The sequence below is a fragment of the Mirounga leonina genome, unplaced genomic scaffold (assembly GCF_011800145.1).
Source record: "Mirounga leonina isolate KUSES-001 unplaced genomic scaffold, KU_Mleo_1.0 Mir_170, whole genome shotgun sequence".
Classification (NCBI taxonomy): domain Eukaryota; kingdom Metazoa; phylum Chordata; class Mammalia; order Carnivora; family Phocidae; genus Mirounga; species Mirounga leonina.
In genome coordinates, this window is record NW_023270433.1 from 6,797,680 (window position 1) to 6,819,379 (window position 21,700).

A 21,700-nucleotide genomic window follows, 5' to 3' on the forward strand; every position below is an offset into this window, starting at 1 on the left:
TTGGGCGCCCTTGTGACTCAGTCAGTTAAGCATCTGTCTTCAGCGCAGGTCATGATCCCCGGGTCCTGGAATTGAGTCCTACATCGGGCTTCCTGCTTGGTGGGGAGTCTTCTTCTCCCTCTACCTTCCCCGCGCCCCACCCCCGCCGCTTGTGCTCTTGCTCTCTGTCATGCTCTCTCTTCAAATAAATAAATAAAATCTTTGAAAAAAAAAATCACTTAACTTCTTTAAACCTCATCTTCCTCACCCCTAAAATGAGGAGGAGGATGGTTTCAGAGCTACTATGACCATTCTAGGTGATTATTCATTTAAAAGTGCTCAATGTTGGACCTGGCATGGTCTCAGGACATTTGGCAACTAATTGCTAGTAAGACAACTGCAATAGCCAATTGTAAACTAGTTAAATAGATGTAAAAAAAAATTCTTTTTTTTTTTTTTAAGATTTTATTTATTTATTTGACAGACGGAGAGAGAGCGCAAGCAGGGGGAGCAGCAGGCAGAGGGAGAGGGAGAAGCAGGCTCACCAAGCAGGGAGTCTGAAGCGGGGCTTGATCCCAGGACCCCAGGATCATGACCTGAACTGAAGGCAGACGCTTAACAACTGAGCCACGCAGGCGCCCCCCAAGGGTGGGAAATTCTTGCTAAAACTGGACTCTACAAGGACACAGATGGAAGTCCAAGGTCAACCTAGTTGAACAGAGGGCTCAGAGGAGCCTGATACAGGTTTGGTCAAGGAGAAAGTCTTTGTGAGCCAGGCACAGTTTTAGGCACCAGGGTTGGAGAGGTAAACAAAACAAGGCCCCTTCCTTCTTGGGCAAACAAATATGTAACAAATATGTCAAGTGATGAGTCCTGGGAAGAAAAACACAGCAGGATAAAGAGGAGAGAGAGTGGGGCTCCAGGTTGGCTCAGTTGGTAGCTCATGTGACACTTGCTGTAGCTGTAAGGGTTGTGAGTTTGAGCCCCATGTTGGGCATAGAGTCTACTAAAAAATTAAGATAAATAAATAGATGAATAGGAGAGAGAGACAGTAGGTAGTAGTTATTACTTATACCTGTCCCAGTCTATATGCCTCCCTCTCTCTCTGTCTCTTATGAATAAGTAAATAAAATCTTTTTTTAAAGTTTTTTTTTAAATGTATTCATTTGAGACACAGAGATACAGAGAGAGAGGAGAGTGCATGAACAGGGGGAGAGGCAGAGGGAGAGGGAGAAGCAGGCTCCCTGCCAAGCCAGGAGCCGGACGCGGGGCTCGATCCCAGGGCCCCAGGACCACAACCCGAGCCGAAGGCAGATGCTCAACCATCTGAGCCACCCAGGCGCCCAATAAATAAAATCTTTAAAAAAAAAAAATAAACAGTGCTCAATGTGAGTTATTGAATGAGTGAACATATAAGTATATTGATAGATGGCTTTTGAAGATGATAGGGCCGGATGCTGACTCACTGAATGATACTGACCACCATAGACAGACATGGGTAAATAAATGAATGATCAGTACAGATGAATAAAAGCACATAGTGATGGCTCCAAATAAGTAATAAACACAGACTCATTAAATGGGTGCACATTAAGTCACCTGGAAGCTTTCCAAACTCCACCTTCCTGGGCCTCATGCATGCTAAGAGAACCAGTCTGGGAGTGGGTCTGGGGTCTGTCTGGATTTTGAACAAAACCCCAGGTGACTGAGCTCACCCCGCGGAGACAGGCTGGGGTAGGTGATGGGGAACTGGGGTTAGTATATGGAGATAAACAAGCCAGGCATCCAAAGGATGGAGCCAGGTAGGAGACAGCACCAGTTCGGGAAAAGAGCTCTCCACTGCATTAAAAGATGAAATCTACAGGTAGAAAGCAGAGAGAGGCGGAGATCGATAATAAGCCCTTCTAAGGTCCATGAAAGGGAGGATGTACCTGCAGGCCGTTCCCTTGCTTGTCCGGGACTGTGAGGAGGTAGGTTCAAGATCAGCAAGTGTCCCTGCCCCGAGCGCAGCCCATTCCACTACCTTGACCTCCCCACCTCTCCTCCCTCCCTTATAACCCCTCCACACCCCCTCACCCAACTTTGGAGAACCAGAGGGCTTCCAGGGAACAAACACCCAGAGGAGTCCCCAGCCAGCCTGTCCCCTGGCTCAGATGTCCTTAGTGTCACCAAGGTCAGCGTCAGAAGAAGGGGACTGGACAGGTCAAGGTGGTGGTGGTGGGCAGCACAGAGAGACCCAGGGCAAAAGAGGCAGAGAAATAGGAAGACAGAGGGCCTAGTAGATGAGTGGGGTGCGAATGGTCAAAGGGACATGAAGAGGCACAAATGGGCGGGGGCTGAGGGACGAGGAACGGAGAGAGGCCAGCCAGGTGACAGGCGGAGGCCTCAGGGTGAAGTAGCCAGTTGCAGCAAGACCCGCTACCTCTGGTCCCGCCTGGCCCCTAAGACTCCTCCCCCGCAGCCCCGCCCCGCCCCGCCCCGCGCGCTCCGGCTGGCTCCTCCCACGCGCCCCACCCTGCGCGCTCCGGCTGGCTCCTCCCCCGATGCCCGCGCCCCGCCCTGCGCGCTCCGGCTGGCTCCTCCCCCGATGCCCGCGCCCCGCCCTGCGCGCTCTGGTTAGCCCGGCGGTGGCGGCGGCCGGCTGGCGAGCGGGCGCGCAGAGGGAGGGCGCGCTGAGGGAGGGCGCCCCGGCAGCAGGTGGGCGGGGTGCGGGCCGGCGGCGGGGGCTGGGGGCTGCCGGGCTGCGCTCGGGCTGAGCGCGGCCGGCCGTGCGTCGCGCCATGGACTTCAACATGAAGAAGCTGGCGTCGGACGCGGGCATCTTCTTCACCCGGGCGGTGCAGGTGAGGCCGTGCGCCCTGGGCCTCGCGGCCCGGATGTGGGGCGGGCCGGGAGCACCCCTGCGGTAGAGCCGGGGGGCGCAGGAGAAGCCCCTGGAGGCTGCCGCCCCCCTCCCCGCTGCGGGGACGCCCTAGCCCCCCACATCCCTTGCTGCTGCGCTACCCAGAAGAAAGAGCCCGGGGCGGCCGGCCTGTCTGGCCGCACACTCAGCGGAGCCCGGGGCCGGGGACTGAGCCGGGCCTCGGCCCCGTTGCCCGGGGGGAGGTATCGGGGCCCACTGTTTGTTCTGGCTGGGTTACCCCGCTGCCGTGGCTCCCGCGCCAGCAGGGGAGAGAGCACCGGACGGCTCCTGCCTCCCAGCCCTTTCCCAGCAGTGACTCTGGCAGGCGTCTGGAGGCCTGAGCGCCAGGCCCGAGGACCATGCACCCTCCACGACCCCTTCTCCGAGCGTCAGTCTCTGCACCTGTGCAATGGGCTGGTGGTCCTGATTCCCTCAGGTCCTCTTTACACGCTTGGAGAGTCGGTCCGGAAGCCAGGCGGGCTGGGATTACTTCCTTTCTGCTCCATGGGAGGCCCGTTTCCTCCTATTTCTCCAAGCCTGGGGGATGGGGACAGGGCTGAGGTCTGGCTGGGTGCCCTCCTTGGACAGCTGTCCAGGCTGATGATGCTGGGATTGGAACAAGTCCTATCCACATTCTGGGGCCAGGAGAGAAACTGAGGCATCTTAATGTAATCGTGAAGACCTGGAGGCAGCTATGGGCATGGATGCTCCCTCTTGTGACCTTGAGGAAGGGGCTTCATCTCTTGGCCTCAGTTTTTCGATCTGAAAAATGGGATTAGCAATCCCTCCCTCCCAGGATGGATGTGAGGGTTCCTTGGTACTCTGCATGTACATGCTCACTAAAGGCAAGCTTATGGGGCGCCTGGGTGGCTCAGTCGGTTAAGCGTCTGCCTTCAGCTCAGGTCATGATCCCGGGGTCCTGGGATCAAGCCCCATGTCGGGCTCCCTGCTTAGCAGGGAATCTGCTTCCCCCTCTTCCTCTGCCCCTCCCCACCCCCACTCGTGCTCTCACTCTCTCTCGCTCTCTCTCTCTCAAATTAAAAAAAAATCTAAAAAAAAAAATAAAGGCAAGCATACTAGTGGTGTTAGTGTAGTTAGTATTGCATGCCTGTGCGGCATGTGACCTTGGGCAAGTCACTTTTCCCCCTTCTGTCAATCGGGTGTAACACCAGTCTGCCTCCAGGGGTGGCTGTAGACTTGGGGCTTGGCCTGTCGCAGTGCTCTGGGAGCTGGTCCTATTATTTGTCCTTGCTGTTGTTGTCGGCTCAGTTTTCTGGAGGAGCCCAGCCCCAGACAGTCTCTGGGAAACCCATGTGCTCATGTTTACTAGAAAACCCTGTCCCGTGTCCCATTGAGGATTAGTGCCCCAGTGAGGATTTGCTGCTTGGTATTTCAAGCCCCGCAGGTGACCCCAGCCCTAGTGGGGTTGCTAGGACCCTGGAGCCCCTTGGCTATCCTCAGTTCATCTGGAAGGTGGGAATCCTCCCAGTGTTGGTATGGCAACCACTCTATCTCCCATATCTGGGAAGAACCTGATCTGCCAGTTTCCTGCTACTGTGGGGCCCTGGCACCTGACCTGGCCAGGGCCTGCAGAGCCTGGGGTGTGGGGAGGCTTGGGCCCTGTGGCCTCACTTCTCCTGGTGGGGCAGGCCCACTGGGTCACCCATACTGGAGTGGGAGCCAGCGCCCAGGCTCCAGACTCTGGGGTGGAGGAGGGAGCTGGGAGCTTTATAAATAGAGGCTTTCTCTGGCTCTGCACGCCCACCCCCTGCTGCTGCCATCTTGCAGGGAGCAGCCTCGGACTCTGCAGACATCAGCCCCTGAAGCATGGGGCCCTTCCTCTTGGTAGGGATGGGGCAGGGTGGCAGGCCAGAGGAGAGTGGTCTTGAAATGTCACCTGCAAAGGAGAGGACCCTCGGGACCTGCCTGGAGATAGGAGTCAGTCAGGAGGGATGGGAGGGAGTTCTTCATTATCAGTGTGTGGGCAGCTTCTCTGCCTAGGTGCCGCCTTGCCGTGTCCCAGGACATGCTGGGTACTCGGTCAGCCCCTCCCTGTACCGGGGACACCTTTTAGAGCCTTGCTCCACCCCCATCCAGTAGGGAACCTGAGCTTGACCCTAGGAGAGGAGGATCCCTTTTGCATGGGTGATTCGGCTGGCTTCCCAGTCCCCGAATTGTGCCTTAAAAGTCAGGAAAGGTTTATGAAGTTGGTCCAGGGGCTGGAAAGGCCCAGCTAAGGGCATCGAGGAAGGAAAACTAGGGTATATTGAGTAAGATATTACTTTATTAGTACTTTAATATACTTACTATGAGTAAGATATTAGTAGTAACGGTCGTAATAGTAAGAGTAGTGGTAGAACTAGTAATAATAAAGGCCAAGAGGAGGTGGTAGCGCTTTCATCATCTGAGCCAGCCAGGCAGGCAGCACTGGACATGGGATGGATGCCCAAGAGGTCAGGAAAGCCCCGTAGGACTTTGAACCTGGGTTGGCCTGGGGTGTGAGGGATGGGTACCCTAAGGCTCAGTGGGGAGTGGCTGCCGTTAACCTTGCACATTTGGGTGACATAGTCATCTAAAGTAGGGTGCCTGGTACCATTGGGGTAAAGGGGTTCCTAGGTAGCTCCGAGGAGGAACATGAAGGAGGCCTTCTATTCGTGGTGATGATGACAGCAGCTAAGGTTTATTAGGCCTGTGCTGTGTGTTTCCAAATATTCTGTAAGATAGGTCCTGTTACCCCCTTCGCCAGGGCAGGGAACTAAAGACCAGAGAGGTGACTTTGCCTCTCTAAGCCTTGGTTTCCTTATCTGGAAAATGGGGCTAAGGCTACCCCTAAGGGGCTGGGTGAGGTGAGGCCTGCTCAGAGCCTGGCTCTGGGAGGCCCCCAGTTTAGGGAATGTGAGGAGGCCCAGGAGTGGGGAGAGGTGGGAGGAGGCCAGGAGCAGCTGGTTCCCAGGTAGGGAGCTGGAGGCCTTAAGCCTGGCCCACCCAGGCCTGCAGCGAGAAACCCAAGCCCTGTTGCATAATTGATGGCTGCTCAGTGACTATCCGTGGCTGCCTCCCTCTCCCTACAGCTGGGCTGGAGCTGTTGTTGGCCTCTGGATGATTTATCGCTGCCAAGCAGTCTGGGAAGGGCCTCCGGACTCCAAGCCCATAAGGACTCTGACTTGGGCACACTCTGCCCCTTGCTTAGCCTCAGGGGCATCATCTGTGACATGGGAAACTTGACCCAACTGTCTTGGAGGGCTCTCAGAGACGTGGTGGGCCATTGGTGTCAAATGCTTAGCCCAGGGTTGGGCCACCATGCAGTCAACAGTACTGCTATTACGTTATTACGTATAACGTAATAAATTACGTTATTACTATCGTTATTACTGATCTTACTCCTGCAGGTCTATGCCCTTTTGCTATTTGGCTATGACCTTGAACAGGCTCTTTCTGCTGGAGCCTTCTAGATCAGAAGGGCCAGGACTTGGGCCATTATCAGGTTGTTCCTGCATGGCCCACACAGCCTCTGCTGGCTCTGACCCGTAGGACATCCTGGTTCTTGCCTGGCCTTGGGGCGGGGTTGCTGAGCTTTCTAGGCCTTGTGCATGCCCAGCAATTGGCTCTGATGGGCCAGTGGTGTTCCCTGTCCACCGCACCAGGCAACCAGAGGCCAGCCATGTGGCTGTCCTGCCCACATACACTCCCTTTCCTTCCCAGCTGCCTCCCCACCCATCAGCTCTTCATAGCAGCGACACCTACTCCCTGCCAGACTCTGACCTTCATGTCTTACCCACATCTTTCTTTTATTTATTTATTTATTTATTTATTTATTTATTTATTTATTTATTTTTAAGTAGGCTCCACACTCAGCTTGGGACTCAAACTCATGACCCTGAGATCAAGAGTTGCACACTCCACTGACTGAGCCCCTCAGGCGCCCCTTACCCACATCTTTCTTATTTCATCCTATTTCAGCTATGAGGGAGCTGCTATTATTTATGATTCTCATTTTTCAGCTCAGGAACCTGATGCCAGAGAGGCAAAGCCACTTGCCCAACGTCACACCGCTCATCAGTGATAGAACTGAGACTTGAATCAAGTCCCTCTGATTCTGGGACCTGGGTTCCTCCCATTCACTCCCCTGGCACCCCCTCCCCAGTGGCTCCCAGTCCCCCAAGGAGCCCGTGATCACCCCAGACTTTGCATTGTGCCCCATTTATTCCCTGAGCACCTGCTACCAAGTGCTTTGCTTCAAAGTCAGGCTAAGAGAACCCCTAGAAATATGCTCCCAATGACTCCTTATCCCTTTAAGTAATAAGCTAGATTTTGTACAAATGTGCATTTGGTGGGTGGCGGCGGGGGTGTGTCTCTAGCTTTCTGGATTTCCAAAAGAAGCCATGATCCCCAACCTCTGGTCCAGCCTAATTTTACAGAGGGGCAAACTGAAGCACAGAGCGGGGTTGTAACTTGGTCAGGGTCACAGAGCAGGTTAGGGGCAAAGCCAGTTTCTTGACCTTGGGCTTGGTCCTAGCTGGGGTGAGGGGAAGGGAGCGTGGGGCAGGGGTAGTCCCCACTTTCCCCCTTCTGAGCCCTCCCCACCCCTCAACCCTACCCCCCACAGTTCACAGAGGAGAAATTCGGCCAGGCTGAGAAGACTGAGCTGGATGCACACTTTGAAAACCTTCTCACCCGGGCAGACAGCACCAAGAACTGGACAGAGAAGATCCTTCGGCAGACAGAGGTGCTGCTGCAACCTAATCCCAGTGAGTGGGCGCCAGGCAGTCCTGGGTGAGGGGCTGGAGGCCACCGGCAAGTGGGACTGGGTTGCAGGTGGGCCCGGGTGGCAGGCGGGATTTGGGTCAGGTTATTGGGGCTTCTGAGGCCTGCTTGGCGGGTGGCGGGGGGCAGTTAAAGAGAACAGCAGACTCAGTGATGGACTCCCAGATGCACTCTCTGGGGCAGCAAAAGTGTTAAGAGTTTTGCACCGAGAAGTTGAAGAAATGCTTGAAATTAAAACACGCTTGGGAGAAGAGGCAGTAAAAACATGAGCTGGGTCTTTGGAGAGGGCAGCGGGGCCCAGAGATGGAGGAGGGCTTGCCCAGAGTCACACTGCCGCAAGCGTGAGCGAGGAACACGCAGAACCAATGGGCAGGAGAACCGAGGGAGAGGGAGGGGTGTCTTGGGGTCCTGATGCCTATCTGCCTCTAAGTCTCCTGTATAAGTGGGCGTCCCAGGAGCTTTCTGGAACCAACGCCAGAGCATCGTCCATGTGCGTGTTAGGTTCTGTAAATCCATATCGTACGGAGGGAGAAGTGAGTGAGCCTTCACTTTGGGCCTGTCACCCCCAGCTATGTGACCTGGGGTAGGCATTTCATGTCTCTGAGCTGTGGCTTCCTCCTCTCAACAGTGAGGGGTCCTACAGGGTTGAGTGCCAGTTTCACTGGGTTGAAATGTGCACCAGAAAGAGAATATTCTGCCAGTCACCAGGCCAGGCACCCCCATGGGCAGGCCCTGGCCTGGATCTGTTTCTGTCGCCGTGGCTGCTGTCCTTGGGTTGTACTGAAGAGCCCCGTGGCTTTGGCTGCTGTCTCCCTGCAGGTGCCCGAGTGGAGGAGTTCCTGTATGAGAAGCTGGACAGGAAGGTGCCCTCGCGGGTCACCAACGGGGAGTTGCTGGCACAGTACATGGCAGAGGCGGCCAGTGAGCTGGGGCCCACCACTCCCTATGGTGAGCCAAGCCCCACAGCCAGGGCCAGGGGTCATGGTCTCTTGCTCTCAAATTTTCCTCCATCCCTCCCTTCCTTTCTTTCTTTGTCTTTTTTGAAGTACACAAATAATATCTACTTGTAAACATTCATGAAATCAATGAATGAAAATGAAGAAATGAAAAAACTTTGAAATTAATGAAAATAAAACAAGTGAAAAAATTCACTCTCCTTGTAAACACCTCAATCAATGCAGATGAAAACAATGAGAAATGGAAGTTTCTCTTAACCAGCTTCAGCTTGTGTGCATTTGTTAATGGGATCGTACTGTGTGTACCATTCTGCAACCTGATTTTTCAACTTGGTGTTGCATTAGCTACCACTTCACAGTGGCTCTTAGAGAGCTCCCTCCATCTTTTTTTTTTTTTTAATTTTTAAAGTTTTACGGAGATATAATTTACATACCATAAAATACACCTGTTTTAGGTGTGTAATTCAATGCTTTTTAGTGAATTTACAGAGTTGGACAAACATCCCCCCCAATCCTATTTAAAGAACATTTCTATCACCTGCACAAAGTGCCATGTCTGCTTGGAGTCAGTCCCCAGTCCCACCCCCTGCCAACTGCTCATGTGCTTTGTGTGCCTATAAATGTGTTTTTTCTGAACCTCTCGTATAAATGGAATCATATGGTGTGTTGGGTGTTTTTTTTTTTCAAGATTTTATTTATTTATTTATTTACTTATTTATTTATCTGAGAGAGAGAGAGACAGAGAGAGAGAGAGCACGTGCTCATGAGCAGAGGGGGAGGGAAAAGAAGGAGGAAAGAATCCCAAGTGGACGCCGCGTGGAGCCGGATGCCGGGCTCAATCCCATGACCCCGAGATCATGACCCGAGTCGAAAGCAAGAGTCGAATGCCCAACCAACTGAGCCACCCAGGCGCCCCACGGTGCACTGGGTTTTGCTTCTGGCTTCTTTTACTGAGCATAGTATCTCTGACATTCATCCATGCTGTAATGTGTTTTAGGATTTCATTTCTTTTTATTGTTGGATTGGATAGTATTCCGTTGTATGGCTACACATTTGGGTTGTGTCCTTATGAACGTTTTCACATAGAACTTTGTGAGGACATATGTCTTCCCTTCTCCTGGGCATCCACCTAGGAATGGACTTGCTAGGTCATATGGTAAACTTAAGTTTACCTTTTTAGGAAATTACCAAACTGTCTTCCAAAGTGGCTGTGTGATTTTATATTCCTACTAGCAGGATGGTGGTTAATTTCCATATATTTGTGGATTTTCCATGTTTCCTTCTGTTGCTGATTTCTAATTGATTTCGCTGTAGTCAGAGAACATGCTTTATATGATTTTAATCCTTTTACATTTATGAAGACTTGTTTATGGCCTAGTATATGGTCTTTCCTGGAGAATGCTGGTGTTCACTTGAGATCATATGTTATGTTGTTGAGTGGAGTGTGGTAGAGACAACAGGCCAAATTGGTTGATAGGGTTGTTCTAGTCTTCTGTGTGCTTGCTGATTTTGTCTTATCCTATACATTATTGAGAAGTATTGAAGTCTCCAACTATTTCTGTTGAATTGTCTATTTCTGGCTTCAGTTTGTCAGTGTTTGCTTCATATGTTTTTGGAGATCTGTTGTGAGGTCTGTATGTTTATTATTGTTATATCTTCCTGATAAATTGACTCTTACATCATTGTAAAACACTGTTCTTTGTCTCTGGTCACATTTACATTAAAGCTCATTTTATCTGATAGTTCAGATACTCCTATTCTCTTATGGTTATTGTTTACATAGTATACCTTTTCCTGTTCTTCTATTTTCAACATATTTATGTCTTTAAATCTGAAGTCTTTTCTTCTATAGACAGTATATATTTGGATTTTTTTTTTTTAAATCCCCCCTGACCATCTTTACCCTTTGATTGGAGTGTTTCATCCATTTATATTTAACATAATTATTGATGTGGTTGGATTTATATATGCCATCTTATTATTTTCTCCATGTCTCAGATCATTTTTGTTCATCTGTTCCTCCTTTATTCCTTCTTTTGTGTCAAATAGGTATTTTCTAGTGTAACATTTTAATTTCTTTGTTGTTTTTTTTTAAGTTTTTTAATTTATTTATTTGACAGAGAGAGAGTGTGCACAAGCAAGGGGAGATTCAGGCTCCCCACTGAGCAGGGAGCCCGATGCGGGGCTCAATCCCAGGACCCTGGGACCCAGGACCCTAAGGCAGACACGTAACGGACTGAGCCATCCAGGCACCCCTCTTTCTTGCCTTTTTAACAAAGTATTTCTTACTGGTTTCACAATATGAACAACAGTATGTATTTTAACTTATCCCAGTCTGCTTCAGAACAATACTGACTTAATTCCAGTAAAATATAGACACTTTACTCCAATATAACTATCTCCTCTCCCTTCCTTTGTGCTGTTATTATCATATATATTTCATTTCTATTTTGTATGAGCCCAGCAATACAGTTTTATAGTTATTATTTTGTACAATTGTCTTTTAAATCAGTTAAGAAACGAGAAAAAATATGTTTGTATTGTCTTTTGTATTTGCCTATGTAACTACCTTTATTGGTGGTCTTTATTGCTTTATGTGGATTCAGCTTACCATCTGGTGTCATTACCTTTGAACCTGAAGTATTTCTTCTATGGCAGGGTGGCTAGCAATGGATTCTCTCAGTCTTGTTTCTCTGGGAATGTCTTTATTCTGTGTTCACATTTGTTAGACAGTTTTGCTATATGTAGTATTCTTGGATGAGAATTTTTTCCTTTTTTTGCTTTGAATATATCATTTCACTGCCATCTGGCCTCCATTGTTCCTTTTTTTTTTTCTTTAGGTTTTGTTTTGTTGGTTTGTTTGTTGTTGTTGTTGTTGTTTGTATCTTTTTTTAAGTAATCTCTACACCCAAAGTGGGGCTCAGACTCACAACCCCCGAGATCAAGAGTTGCATGTTCTACCGACTGAGCCAGCCTGACACCCCAGCTTCCATTGTTTCTGATGAGAAGTCATTTGTACATCTCATCATGGTTCCCTTGTATGTGATGAGTTGCTTTTCTATTGCTGCTTTTGAGACTTTGTCTTTGTCTCTCAGCAACTTGACCAAGATGTCTTGGCTGTCGGTCTCTTTGTATTCATCCTATTTTGGGTTTGTTGAGTTTCTTGGATATGGACATTAATGTTTTTCATCAAAATCAGAAACATTTTCAGATTATTCTTCAGCTATTTTTCTTATTATTATTTCTTTTCTTTTTTTTTTTAATGAGAGAGAGAGCACACGAGAGGGGGGAGGGTCAGAGGGAGAAGCAGACTCCCTGCCGAGCAGGAAGCCCGATGCGGGACTCGATCCCGGGACTCCAGGATCATGACCTGAGCCGAAGGCAGTCGCTTAACCAACTGAGCCACCCAGGCGCCCCTCTTATTATTATTTCTTCAGATATTTTTTCTGCCCCTTGCTCTCCTCTTCTTCTGGGACTCCCATTACTCATGTGTTGATTTGTTTCATGATGTCCCGTAGGTCTCTGAGGCTTTGTTTGTTGTTATTCATTCATTTCTCTTTTTGTTCTTCAGACGAGGTCATCCCTATTGATCTGTCTTTAAGTGGCTCAGTTTTCCTTCAGCTAGCTCACACTTGGCAGTTGAGCCCTTCTGGTGGATTTTGCATATCAGTTGTGGTGCTTTTCAACTCCAGAGTTTTCCTTTCTTTTTAATAGTTTTCATCTCTTTCTTGATATTCTTTATTTGATGAGTCATCATATTTTTCTTCAATTCTTTAAGCATTAAAAAAAAAACACATTTTTTTCTTCTGCTTAGAAGTCTTTGCTAAATCTGGGCTGCCTGGGTGGTGCAGTGGTTGGACATCCAGCTCTTGGTTTCAGATTGGATTGTGGTCTCAGGGTCATGGGATCAAGCCCCATGTCAGGCTCTGCGCTACGCGGGGAGCCTGCTTGAGGATTTTCTCTCTCCCTCTCCTCCTCCCCCCCACACACGTGCATGCTCTCTTTCTCTCAAATAAATAAATCTTTTTTAAAAAAAGAAGTCTTTGCTAAATCTAACATCTGAGTGTCCTTAGAGACAGTGACTATTGATTGCTTTTTCCTTCTGCTTGTTGACCATACTTACGTGTTTCTTTGCATGTCACACAATGTTTTGTTGAAATCTGGACATTTGAGATAATATGGTAGCTATGGATTTGGAATCACTTGGGGTTGTTGTTGCTGTTCGTTTGCTTAGAGACTGGCCTGGGCTAATTGTTTAGAGTCTGTGTCCCTTGCAGTGGGCAGCGCCTGATGCAGCTGCTGCGTTCACAGTTTTTTGGGGTTTTTTTTATCATTCTTTTTCTTTTCAAGCTAAGTTTCCTAGGTTTTACTCCTGGGTTCGCATATGTTAGTAGTCAGGCAATGATAGATCAGTCAGAGGTTGTGCTTAAACATTTGGCACCATTAAGGCTTTACTGATGAATTTGTGGGTGTGCTGGGGAATACATTCAAAGTTCACTCAGAGTTCAAGTAGTTTACAAGTCTGCCCAGCTTTTATTTTGTGTGCAAAGCCTCCCATTTGGTCAACAACGATGAGTAGATACCTAGGGTTCTCTCCAGTCTTTCCTGAGTGTGTCACACACACGCATGTAGCCTTCCAGACCACCAGAGATACCTGGGAGCTAGTCAGGGCCCATGTCACTATCTCATTTCCAGATCTCCTGTTAAATTTCTGGCAGATCTGTTCCAACCAGTATTCCCTATTCAAATCAGCTGTAATGTTGGTCTTTCTCAATTACTTGCCATTGGGATCACTATTGTTTTTGACAGGGTCCCCTGGATTTTTCTATGCTCCTGCCCAAATCAAGTCAGCCCCAATACCACTACCTTCCCCTGCAACCCATGCCCCAGCTTTGCCCACCCCCTAGCAGTGAGGCTGCCGACCTCAGGACTTGCCCCGCCTGAGTAGAACTACAACACCACAGAGCTGACAAGACAGGAGTTCCCCCCCACCCACACAGGCTCCCACCTTGTTCTTACCAAGGTTCAGGAGTTCTTGAGTAAATATTCTCAGTTTATTTGCCTTTGGTCAATTTCCAGAGTCCAGAAATGTTTGCTTTTGACAGTGATATCCACTTTTACTATTGTTTTCTGGGGAACAGGATTTGTTGAGGTGCTTTCTGTGTTGTTCTGGAAGTCCCACCCCCACCCCCTATCCTTTTAATGCTGTGTCGTGTTCCACGTTTGGGATGTCCCGCTATTTATTTGTCAGTCTCCAGGTGACAGATATGCAGGTCGCTCCACATGTTTCCAGGCCAGCCATTCTGCACTGAGCCCCCTGCGCTCACGCTTCCTCGGCATGCCTCTCTCTGGTCGCTCCCTTACTTCTGGGGGTCAGAGCAGCCTGAGCCTGAGCCTCTTCCTCACCCTTAAACTCCATCTAACCAGGGAAGACACTAATCAAGGTGGCAGAAGCTGAAAAGCGCCTGGGAGCCGCAGAGAGGGATTTTATCCACACAGCCTCCATCAACTTCCTCACGCCTCTGCGCAATTTCCTGGAAGGGGACTGGAAGACCATTTCGGTGAGAGCCCTGGGGCCGTCCCACTTCCTGGTTGCTGTGGCATCCTCCTCCTGGGAGCTGCTGAGCACAGGCTCTCCTCCCATGCTGGGAACCCAGCTCTCCCAGGCCTCCCCAGACATGGCTCTTACGAGCTGAGTGACACAGAGTGGATGACGTCCCCCTGTGTGGGCCTCAGTTTCCCCATCTGGACCTGATGGCCCTGTGGGCCAGTCCTGCCACAGCCCAGGATCTCCCAGGGCTTCCCAGGCTCTCACTCTCCCCTGTTATCCGTCCCCACAGAAGGAGAGACGTCTCCTACAAAACCGGCGTCTGGACTTGGATGCCTGCAAAGCACGGCTGAAGAAGGCCAAGGCTGCAGAAGCCAAAGCCACGGTAGGTGTCCCTGCTGGTCTCCCGCCCACCCCCCCCCAGCTCTGTTTGGAGCCAAGGGAAGGTGAAGGGACCTGATGTTTGGCATGACCTTTCTTCCCTGTCCCTGCCTGGAGAGGTCTGCCTGGGGGGCACTGGTCCTGGCTGACCGCTTCAGGTCACGCCTCTTCCCTCCCCTCCCCGCCCCCCTTCCGGAACCCTGGCCGCCCAGAGCTCCGGGTCCCAGGGCAGACTTTTATGGGGTGGGCTGACCAGCAGTGCCCTGACCTGGGCTCAGGGCATGCCACAGCCTCCCCAGACAGACAACCAGTTGGAGTTTCTCGCATGGCCCTGCCCTGCCCTCCCTGAATGCTTGGCTCTGTCCCCCGGCTCTGCCCGGGCATGGCTCCCCCTTACTAACTCCCCCACCCGCTGCTCCAGTGCTGGTCCCAGGGTGCCCTGATAGTGTGAACCCTGGAGCTGGACCGCCCACCTGCTCAGGGACACGACCAAGGGCCCTCTCAGGGAGTCCCACGGCCCTGGGTCAGGCCGGGGCCTCTCCCTCTACTCCCAGCTCACTGAGGCCTGCTCAGCCTGGCCGGGCCAGTCGATACAGTGTGGCACAGTTTGACCAGGGCTTAGGCCGGGGTGGGGGAGCGGGCCTGAGGGGGAGCACACTCTGGCATGCCAGGCTGCTTGGGGGGGGTAGGGGCCTAGAGGCTACCTCACACCCGGGAACCCCCAGGTCGAGGGCAGCCGGAGGTACGGCCACCTTGCCTGCCCAGGCTCTCAGCTGCCCGTGAGGGTTTGGGCCCCAGCCCCTCCTTGCATCCCCTCCCACAGGGTGGCCCCTCGGGACCATGGAGTCTGGGCCTGTGCTGCCTCTGGTGAGAGCCAAGGGCAGGGTCTCAGCTCATGCAGGTGTGTGGGGTCCAGATCGGAGGCAGGGGCTCAGCCACTGGAGTCTTGTGGTGGTTGGGTAGGATGACCGATGGCCACAGGGATAACGTCTCTAAGTCACCTGGACAGGACAGTCTCTCTGGAGTACCTTGGCCAGAACCAGCTCATCCTCCATCAGCCAGGCCAGAGGAGCCTTTCCTTAGTCACTAGAGCGGCACGACCTCCTCTCTAGTTGTCTGGCCCAGACAACCTCAGGCCCTTGGGTTAGGCCGCGTGCCCCCTGCAGAGCTAGGCCTGCGGCAACCCAGGCACAGTGAGCACCCCAGAGGACCGCAGCCCAGCAGGTCGTCCCTGCCCGCCCCGCTGAACACACGCACACACGCATAGCAGGACTCCTTCCAGAGGGCAGGGCCGTCTGTCCGCCTGCCCGCCACCTGCTCTCCCCACCCCGCCATGGGGGGCCTGCTCCCGCCTGCGCTGTGGACTCACTAACCTCTTTGTTTTTGTTCCTTTCCGTTCTGCTTTGGGTAACTTGGCTCAGTGTGAGGGAGATGTGAGTATACCTGTCCACGTGCTGTGCTGCGTTTGGTTTGCCCATCCCAGCCTCGGGCCACAGTGGCGTGGCCGGCCCCGGGCACGTCCTGGGCATTTTGCAAGCAGCTGGTCTCCTCACCAGAGCCTCTGCCGTGCATAGCCTCTGGTTCAGGGGGGACGCCAGGCATTGGAGCCTGTGAGTCAGCTTTTTGCAAACATGGAAAGCCTGTCACCCTGTCCACCCATGCATCCATCTGTCCACCTTGTTGTGGGGGAGGGGCCCGGTCCTTTGCTGCAGGAGTGAGAGATGGGCCGTGGGGAGATTCTGGGATGGAGAAAGCTGGGGTCAGGGGTGATTTGTCTGGAGGACTGTGGCTCTAACTGGGGCATCTGAGCGGGGCTAGGGTCCAGGGAGGAGGGGGGCCAGGCCCAGTCTGCAACTCATCCATCAGACGATGCTCATCAGACGATGAGCAGACTCATCGTCTGCTTTCCTGGGGTCCCAGCGTGACCACCCACCTGGTCTTTGTCTGACTCTCTCTGTCCCCAAGCCCACCTCGTGCCCAGGAGGTTGGAGCGGGGAGAAGGGGTCCACGTGGTATGTGTCTGCAGCCTCCTGTCCCTGGGGCCGGGGCTCCTGGCCTCTCCCCATGGGAGACTCTGGGGCGGCGGCTGGCCCCGTGTGACGCCCCCTCCCCCCGTGACCTCTGTTCCCGCCAGACGGTGCCTGACTTTCAGGAGACTAGACCACGTAATTACATTCTCTCGGCCAGCGCCTCCGCGGTAAGCGCCCCACCCGCTGCCCCCTCCCTCCGCCGCTCAGGCGCCAGGAACACAGGCCGCGGCCCCGGAGCCGGGAAGGCAGCAGCCCCGCTCCTGGCCGCCGGCCTGCACCCTGCGCCCACGTCGCTGGCCTCGCTTCTGTCTGCGCCGCGCTGGAGGTGGGGGCCGGCCCAGCTGCCCCAGACAGCGTGGGGACAGCGTGGGGAGCTGGGCGGCAGCTGCCCGTCTCCCAGGGCCCCAAGGTCTGCCCGCCACCCCCCCATCAAGGGCACTGCCCCCGGCCCACCCCGGGCTAGAGGACCCCAGAGCTGTGACAAAAGGGGGGCACTCTTCATCCGGCTGCCTCTCTGGCTCATCTGCCCGGCGTCCTGGGAGCGAGGAGAGACCCAGAGCCCTTGCAGGGAGGGTGGGGACCAGCGGGCTGGGGGCAGGCCTGTCCGGAGGAGGCTTGGGGCAGCCGTGGGGGCCGAGGGCTCCGAGTGTCATGGGATCTTTTCTCCAGGCTGTGTTAGCTACTAGGTGTTTACCATTCAGTGTGGGACACGGGCCAACCACACCTCTCCCATTGTGCCTGTCGCCACCACTACTGTGCCTTCTCTGCCTTCTTCTCTGACCTTCCATTTCCACCAGGGGTGTCGCGCGCTCGGCCAGGCCCTCTGGCTCTCTCCGCCCCCCCATCACGCCCGCAGGCCCCTCTCGCTGCATGTCCTCCAGCCGCGCGCAGAAGTCACTCCCCACATTTTGGTTTTCTAAATGGCACTGTGGTGGGACATCTCGGTCCACAGGACAGGCCTTGTTCTGCTTTCCATCCTTCAGGTCATCATCTTAGGATAGACTCTCCGCACTGGGCAGGAGAAATGGGTCTCCTAAGTCGTGGCGGGGGGAGGGGGGTCTTTCTTCTTTAGACTCTGGATGACACTTCCTGCCCCCCTTCTTGGGCCGAGTGGAAGGAGGAATATCCTGGAGGGTGGAGACCGCCCTGTTTTTTTCTTTTGCCATTGAACCCCAGTGTGACTCGGGCACGAGGCTGCCTTTCTCTGCCGAAGGACAGAAAGGTTCAGTGACTGGCCTAGGGTCACACGGCCCTGCGTCCCAGCCCACCAGCCTTAGCTGATTGTCAGGGTGGGATGGGGGACACTGGGTCTCCCATCAGAGCCTGGGGGCTTACGCTGTAGGAGAAACCCAAGCAGGACTTCCCAGCTGGCTGTCCCTGCCTTCCCTGCATGCGGCATGTTGGGCTGGACTGTGGTTGTCAGTGACCCCGCTCACGCCAGGCCGCATCCCAGCCTCAGCTCCTGGTTGGGTTATGGGGAGGGAGTGAAGAAGGCTTGTGGAGGGGGAAGGGGTGGGGTCTTGGGGAGCTGGGACAGGGCGTGGGCTCTGGGGTTCAGCCGTCCTCGCCCCACTCCCCCGCTGACCGGTGCCCCCTCCCTCCCCTGCTGCCCGGTCCTGTTGTGGTCTCCGAAGCTCTGGAATGATGAGGTGGACAAGGTGAGTCTGGGCTCAGGAGGCTTGGGGGCAGAGGCTTGAAGCGGGTGGGGATGGGGTAGGGGTCAGATCGGTTTCTAGCTCTGGACTCTGCCACTGTCGGGGTATCACTTTCCTTCTGTGGGGAAACCGCCTCCACAGTTCCTCTGAGCACACAGGGGAGTGGCGGTGTCAGATGGCAAGGGACAGAGTGTCAAAGGTGGTGGCAGAGCACCCGCGGGTCTGTCTCTGAACCGCTCGCGACGGGACAGGTCCAGAGGGGTCCCAGCTAGGGGGCAGGGCTCCGGGCCTGAAGTCAGGGGTGAGAAGCACATCCCTGCCACCAGGATAACTGTCCACGTCCCCAGGGCGGACGTGTCGTCTGCATCCAGAGCAGGAGAGGAGGCTGCTCCTGGGCGGGAAGGCGGGGGCAACTGTTGCTGTCAGCCACTGTCCCCTCTGCCCTTCCCAGGCCGAGCAGGAGCTCCGAGTGGCCCAGACGGAGTTTGACCGGCAGGCAGAAGTGACCCGACTCCTGCTGGAGGGAATCAGCAGCACTCACGTGAGTCCCGCCCTGTGATGCCCATCATCCACCGACTCCTGCCCCCCGCCCCGGGTCCCCCACTAAACTCCTCCACAAGAGGCAGGCGATGAACTTGGATCTCAGAAGCGGGTGGCAAGGGGCAGTGCTTGAGCCCATGGTCCTCAGGGTGGAACTTTAGCTTTGGTCCCAGTGCCAAAGGCTGGGCAGCCCTCCCCCGCCCCAGGGAGCAGGTGGCTTGGGGTCGAGGACGGAGCGCTGAAGGCCAGGGTCTGCGGGGGGGGGGCTTCTGGTCGGCTAGGACACCTCCCACTGTCGGCACCACCCTCCGCCCCCCCGCAGGTGAACCACCTTCGCTGCCTCCATGAGTTTGTGGAGTCCCAGACAACTTACTACGCGCAGTGCTACCGCCACATGCTGGACCTACAGAAACAGCTGGGCAGGTGCCCACTGGGGTCCCCAGGCTCCCCGGCCCCACGAGCGGCCCGCGCCCCCTCCCCCGGACAACAGCCTTCTCCCGAGGCTCAGCAAGCAGGGGGGGTTAGAGGGCTGCTGACCCTCAGTCGGGGCATCACACGCCTCTCTCGGTGACAGGGAGGTGGCTGGCCTGGGCGGGAGGATGGCAGGGATGGGGCGGGACGGCTCACGCTTCCCCTTGCCTTGCTTTCCCCCTCATGCTGCCAGCTCCCAGGGAGCCATGTAAGTAGCCGGGGTCTCCTTCCTCTGTGGCAGTGGGCCCAGGTGTTCGGCGGAGCACGTGGGACTCCCACAGGGACGCAGCTCCCGGCTGAGATGTCACCCCTCTCCAGATTCCCAGGCACCTTCGTGGGCACCACAGAGCCCGCCTCCCCGCCCCTCAGCAGCACCTCGCCCACCACCGCCGCGGCCACCATGCCCGTGGGCCCCTCTGCGGCTGGCCTGGCCCCTCCGGGAGAGGCCGCTCTCCGCCTGGAGGAGGTGACCCCCCCCGCCAGCGGGACCCGGAAGGCCCGGGTGCTCTACGACTATGAGGCGGCCGACAGCAGCGAGCTGGCCCTGCTGGCTGATGAGGTGGGCCTGGCGCCACGGGAGCCGGAATGGGGAGCCCCCCGGCACTGCCTTCAAGTGTCCGAGGGGCCCTGGGGTGGAGCTGGGGCTGGGGGTGCACGGAGGCAGCTGCAGCTCTGGGGAAGCAGTCTCTCCGTAGGGGGGTGGGGAGGCGAACTCCTGCCTCTGGGGGAAGTGCAGATGCCCGGGTCTCGTGGGGCCCTGGCAGCCCTGTCCCCACGCCCTCCTGCCCCCGGCTGGGGTGTGACCTCCCCTCTGTGCCCTCCTCTTCAGCTCATCACTGTCTACAGCCTGCCTGGCATGGACCCTGACTGGCTCATCGGCGAGAGAGGCAACAAGAAGGGCAAGGTCCCAGTCACCTACTTGGAACTGCTCAGCTAAGCGGGCCCCCCCCCAGGCCCCTGCCCACTCTGGCCTGGGTGGGAGAGGACGGGGGGGAGGCGGTCGGCAGCCCTGCCACTTGTCTGTTGGTGACTCAGCTGCTCAGGGTGGGGCGACGAGCCCCATTCTGTCCGTGCCCCCGGTCATCCGGCTGTGCGGGGGCCCCTCCCCCAGCCCCGCTTCTGGAGCCCCCCACCCTGCCTGCATCCCCTGAGCACCCCCGCTCCCCAACCCTTCCGGCTTCTGCTAAGGAGGGGGGTGGGGCTGGCCGCGGTGCCGCCCTAGGCACCCCGGCCCCCCGGCCCCCGCGGGAAGCCTGGGGTGCACCCTTGGCCAGAGAGCACCTGCCTTTCAGTAGCCAAAAGCAGCAAGGGGGGGGAGGCAGGCAGGTGTGCGGCAGCCCGGGGCCTGGGTGCCAGCCCCTCCGGAGGGACCGGGGCGGAGGGACTGGGTGCTGCCCTCCCCCTCCCACACGGACAGCTCCCGCCAAGTTCCGCGGCTCAGCCCGCACCTCTCCACACACACTTTTTAAACTGGTCTTTTTACTCTGCCTGTCTGCTTGCTCTCTAGCCAGTGACAAATAATAAACGAGCCTTCACGTGCATGTCGCCTGGGCTCCCTTCGGCTGCGGGCCCCCTGGGGCTGGCCCTGAGGGTGGGCAAGGGAAGCCCTCCCGGGCGGCTTCCTGCTCCCTCCTCCCCCGGCCGCCCTTCCTCCTGCAGGGCCTGTGCGGTTCCAGGGGGAGCCCTGTTCCTGCACAGGAGGCTGCAGGGGAGACATTTTGTCCTAAGAGAGACTTGCCTAAATGTGGGCCGAGTGGAGTGGGCTGTAATGTGCATGGGGGTCTCGGCTGGTGACCTGTGGCCGGTTCGCCTGTTCTCACGTCCTCCTCCCAGACACGGGAAGAGAACAGAAAGTCAGTCACCTCCTCAAGCTTCCGTAACTGGCAGGTGGCCGCGCAGGGACTCTAGCCCAGGCCAGTCTGGTTCTAGGAACTTCAGGTTTCAGGTGAAGGCCCCTAGCCAGGCCCAGCTCTCTGGTGAGGAGGTTCTGCGGCGGCCGGAGGCCAGCAGGCCCCATCCCGGGGTCTCTGAAGGGAGGGGCAGGGAGGAAGGCAGGGGCACCGAGCTATAAACAGCGGTGGAACTTCAGGAAAGGCCACACCCCACGAGAAGCTCGGCCAGCTGGCAAATGGGAATGTGGCAGGGGTGAGGGGTGAGGGGCTAGCAAATGGGAATGTGGCAGGGGTGAGGGGACGGGAGGAGAGCGGGGCGAGCCAGGGAAGGGAAAATTAAAGTGTCCACCTGGCTCCCCGGGGGGGATGTTAGTGGGTCAACCGTCAATAAATATCCTGCTTTCCCCAAACCTCCGCTCCCCTCCCCTCCCGGGTGCCTGGCCGAGGAAGACTTGCTCGACCCCAGGCCCTGAAGACACATCACCCATCTGTCTATAAACAGCATTTTAATATTTGTATAAATAGACCACAGTATTACCAAAAACTGCAAGAACAGAGCATGGAAAACATCTTCAGACCCGT

The 21,700-nt window shown here is 55.1% G+C and overlaps 1 protein-coding gene across 3 annotated transcripts; it reads left to right on the forward strand.

Moving 5' to 3' along the window:
• Positions 1-2,683: 2,683 nt before the first annotated feature.
• On the forward strand, positions 2,684-20,368 carry SH3GLB2 (SH3 domain containing GRB2 like, endophilin B2). Of its 3 annotated transcripts, XM_035015660.1 has the most exons (12): positions 2,684-2,822; positions 7,488-7,629; positions 8,465-8,593; positions 14,029-14,162; positions 14,442-14,534; positions 16,665-16,727; positions 17,633-17,782; positions 18,195-18,218; positions 18,667-18,756; positions 19,078-19,178; positions 19,545-19,785; positions 20,056-20,368. In XM_035015660.1, the coding sequence occupies exons 1-12, from the start codon at positions 2,760-2,762 to the stop codon at positions 20,161-20,163; spliced, it is 1,338 nt and encodes a 445-aa protein (XP_034871551.1). In that variant the 5' UTR covers positions 2,684-2,759; the 3' UTR covers positions 20,164-20,368. The 3 variants fall into 3 exon arrangements, with proteins under 3 accessions (XP_034871551.1, XP_034871552.1, XP_034871553.1); XM_035015661.1 differs by lacking the exon at positions 17,633-17,782; XM_035015662.1 differs by lacking the exons at positions 16,665-16,727; positions 17,633-17,782.
• Positions 20,369-21,700: the final 1,332 nt, after the last annotated feature.

Coding starts and splice junctions, on each gene's coding strand:
- SH3GLB2 (XM_035015660.1), top strand. CDS start 2,760: ATGGACTTCAACATGAAGAAGCTGGCGTCGGACGCGGGCATCTTCTTC. Junction 14,535..16,664: donor CTGCAGAAGCCAAAGCCACG/GTAGGTGTCCCT, acceptor TGTTCCCGCCAG/ACGGTGCCTGACTTTCAGGA. Junction 16,728..17,632: donor TCTCGGCCAGCGCCTCCGCG/GTAAGCGCCCCA, acceptor TTTCTTCTTTAG/ACTCTGGATGACACTTCCTG.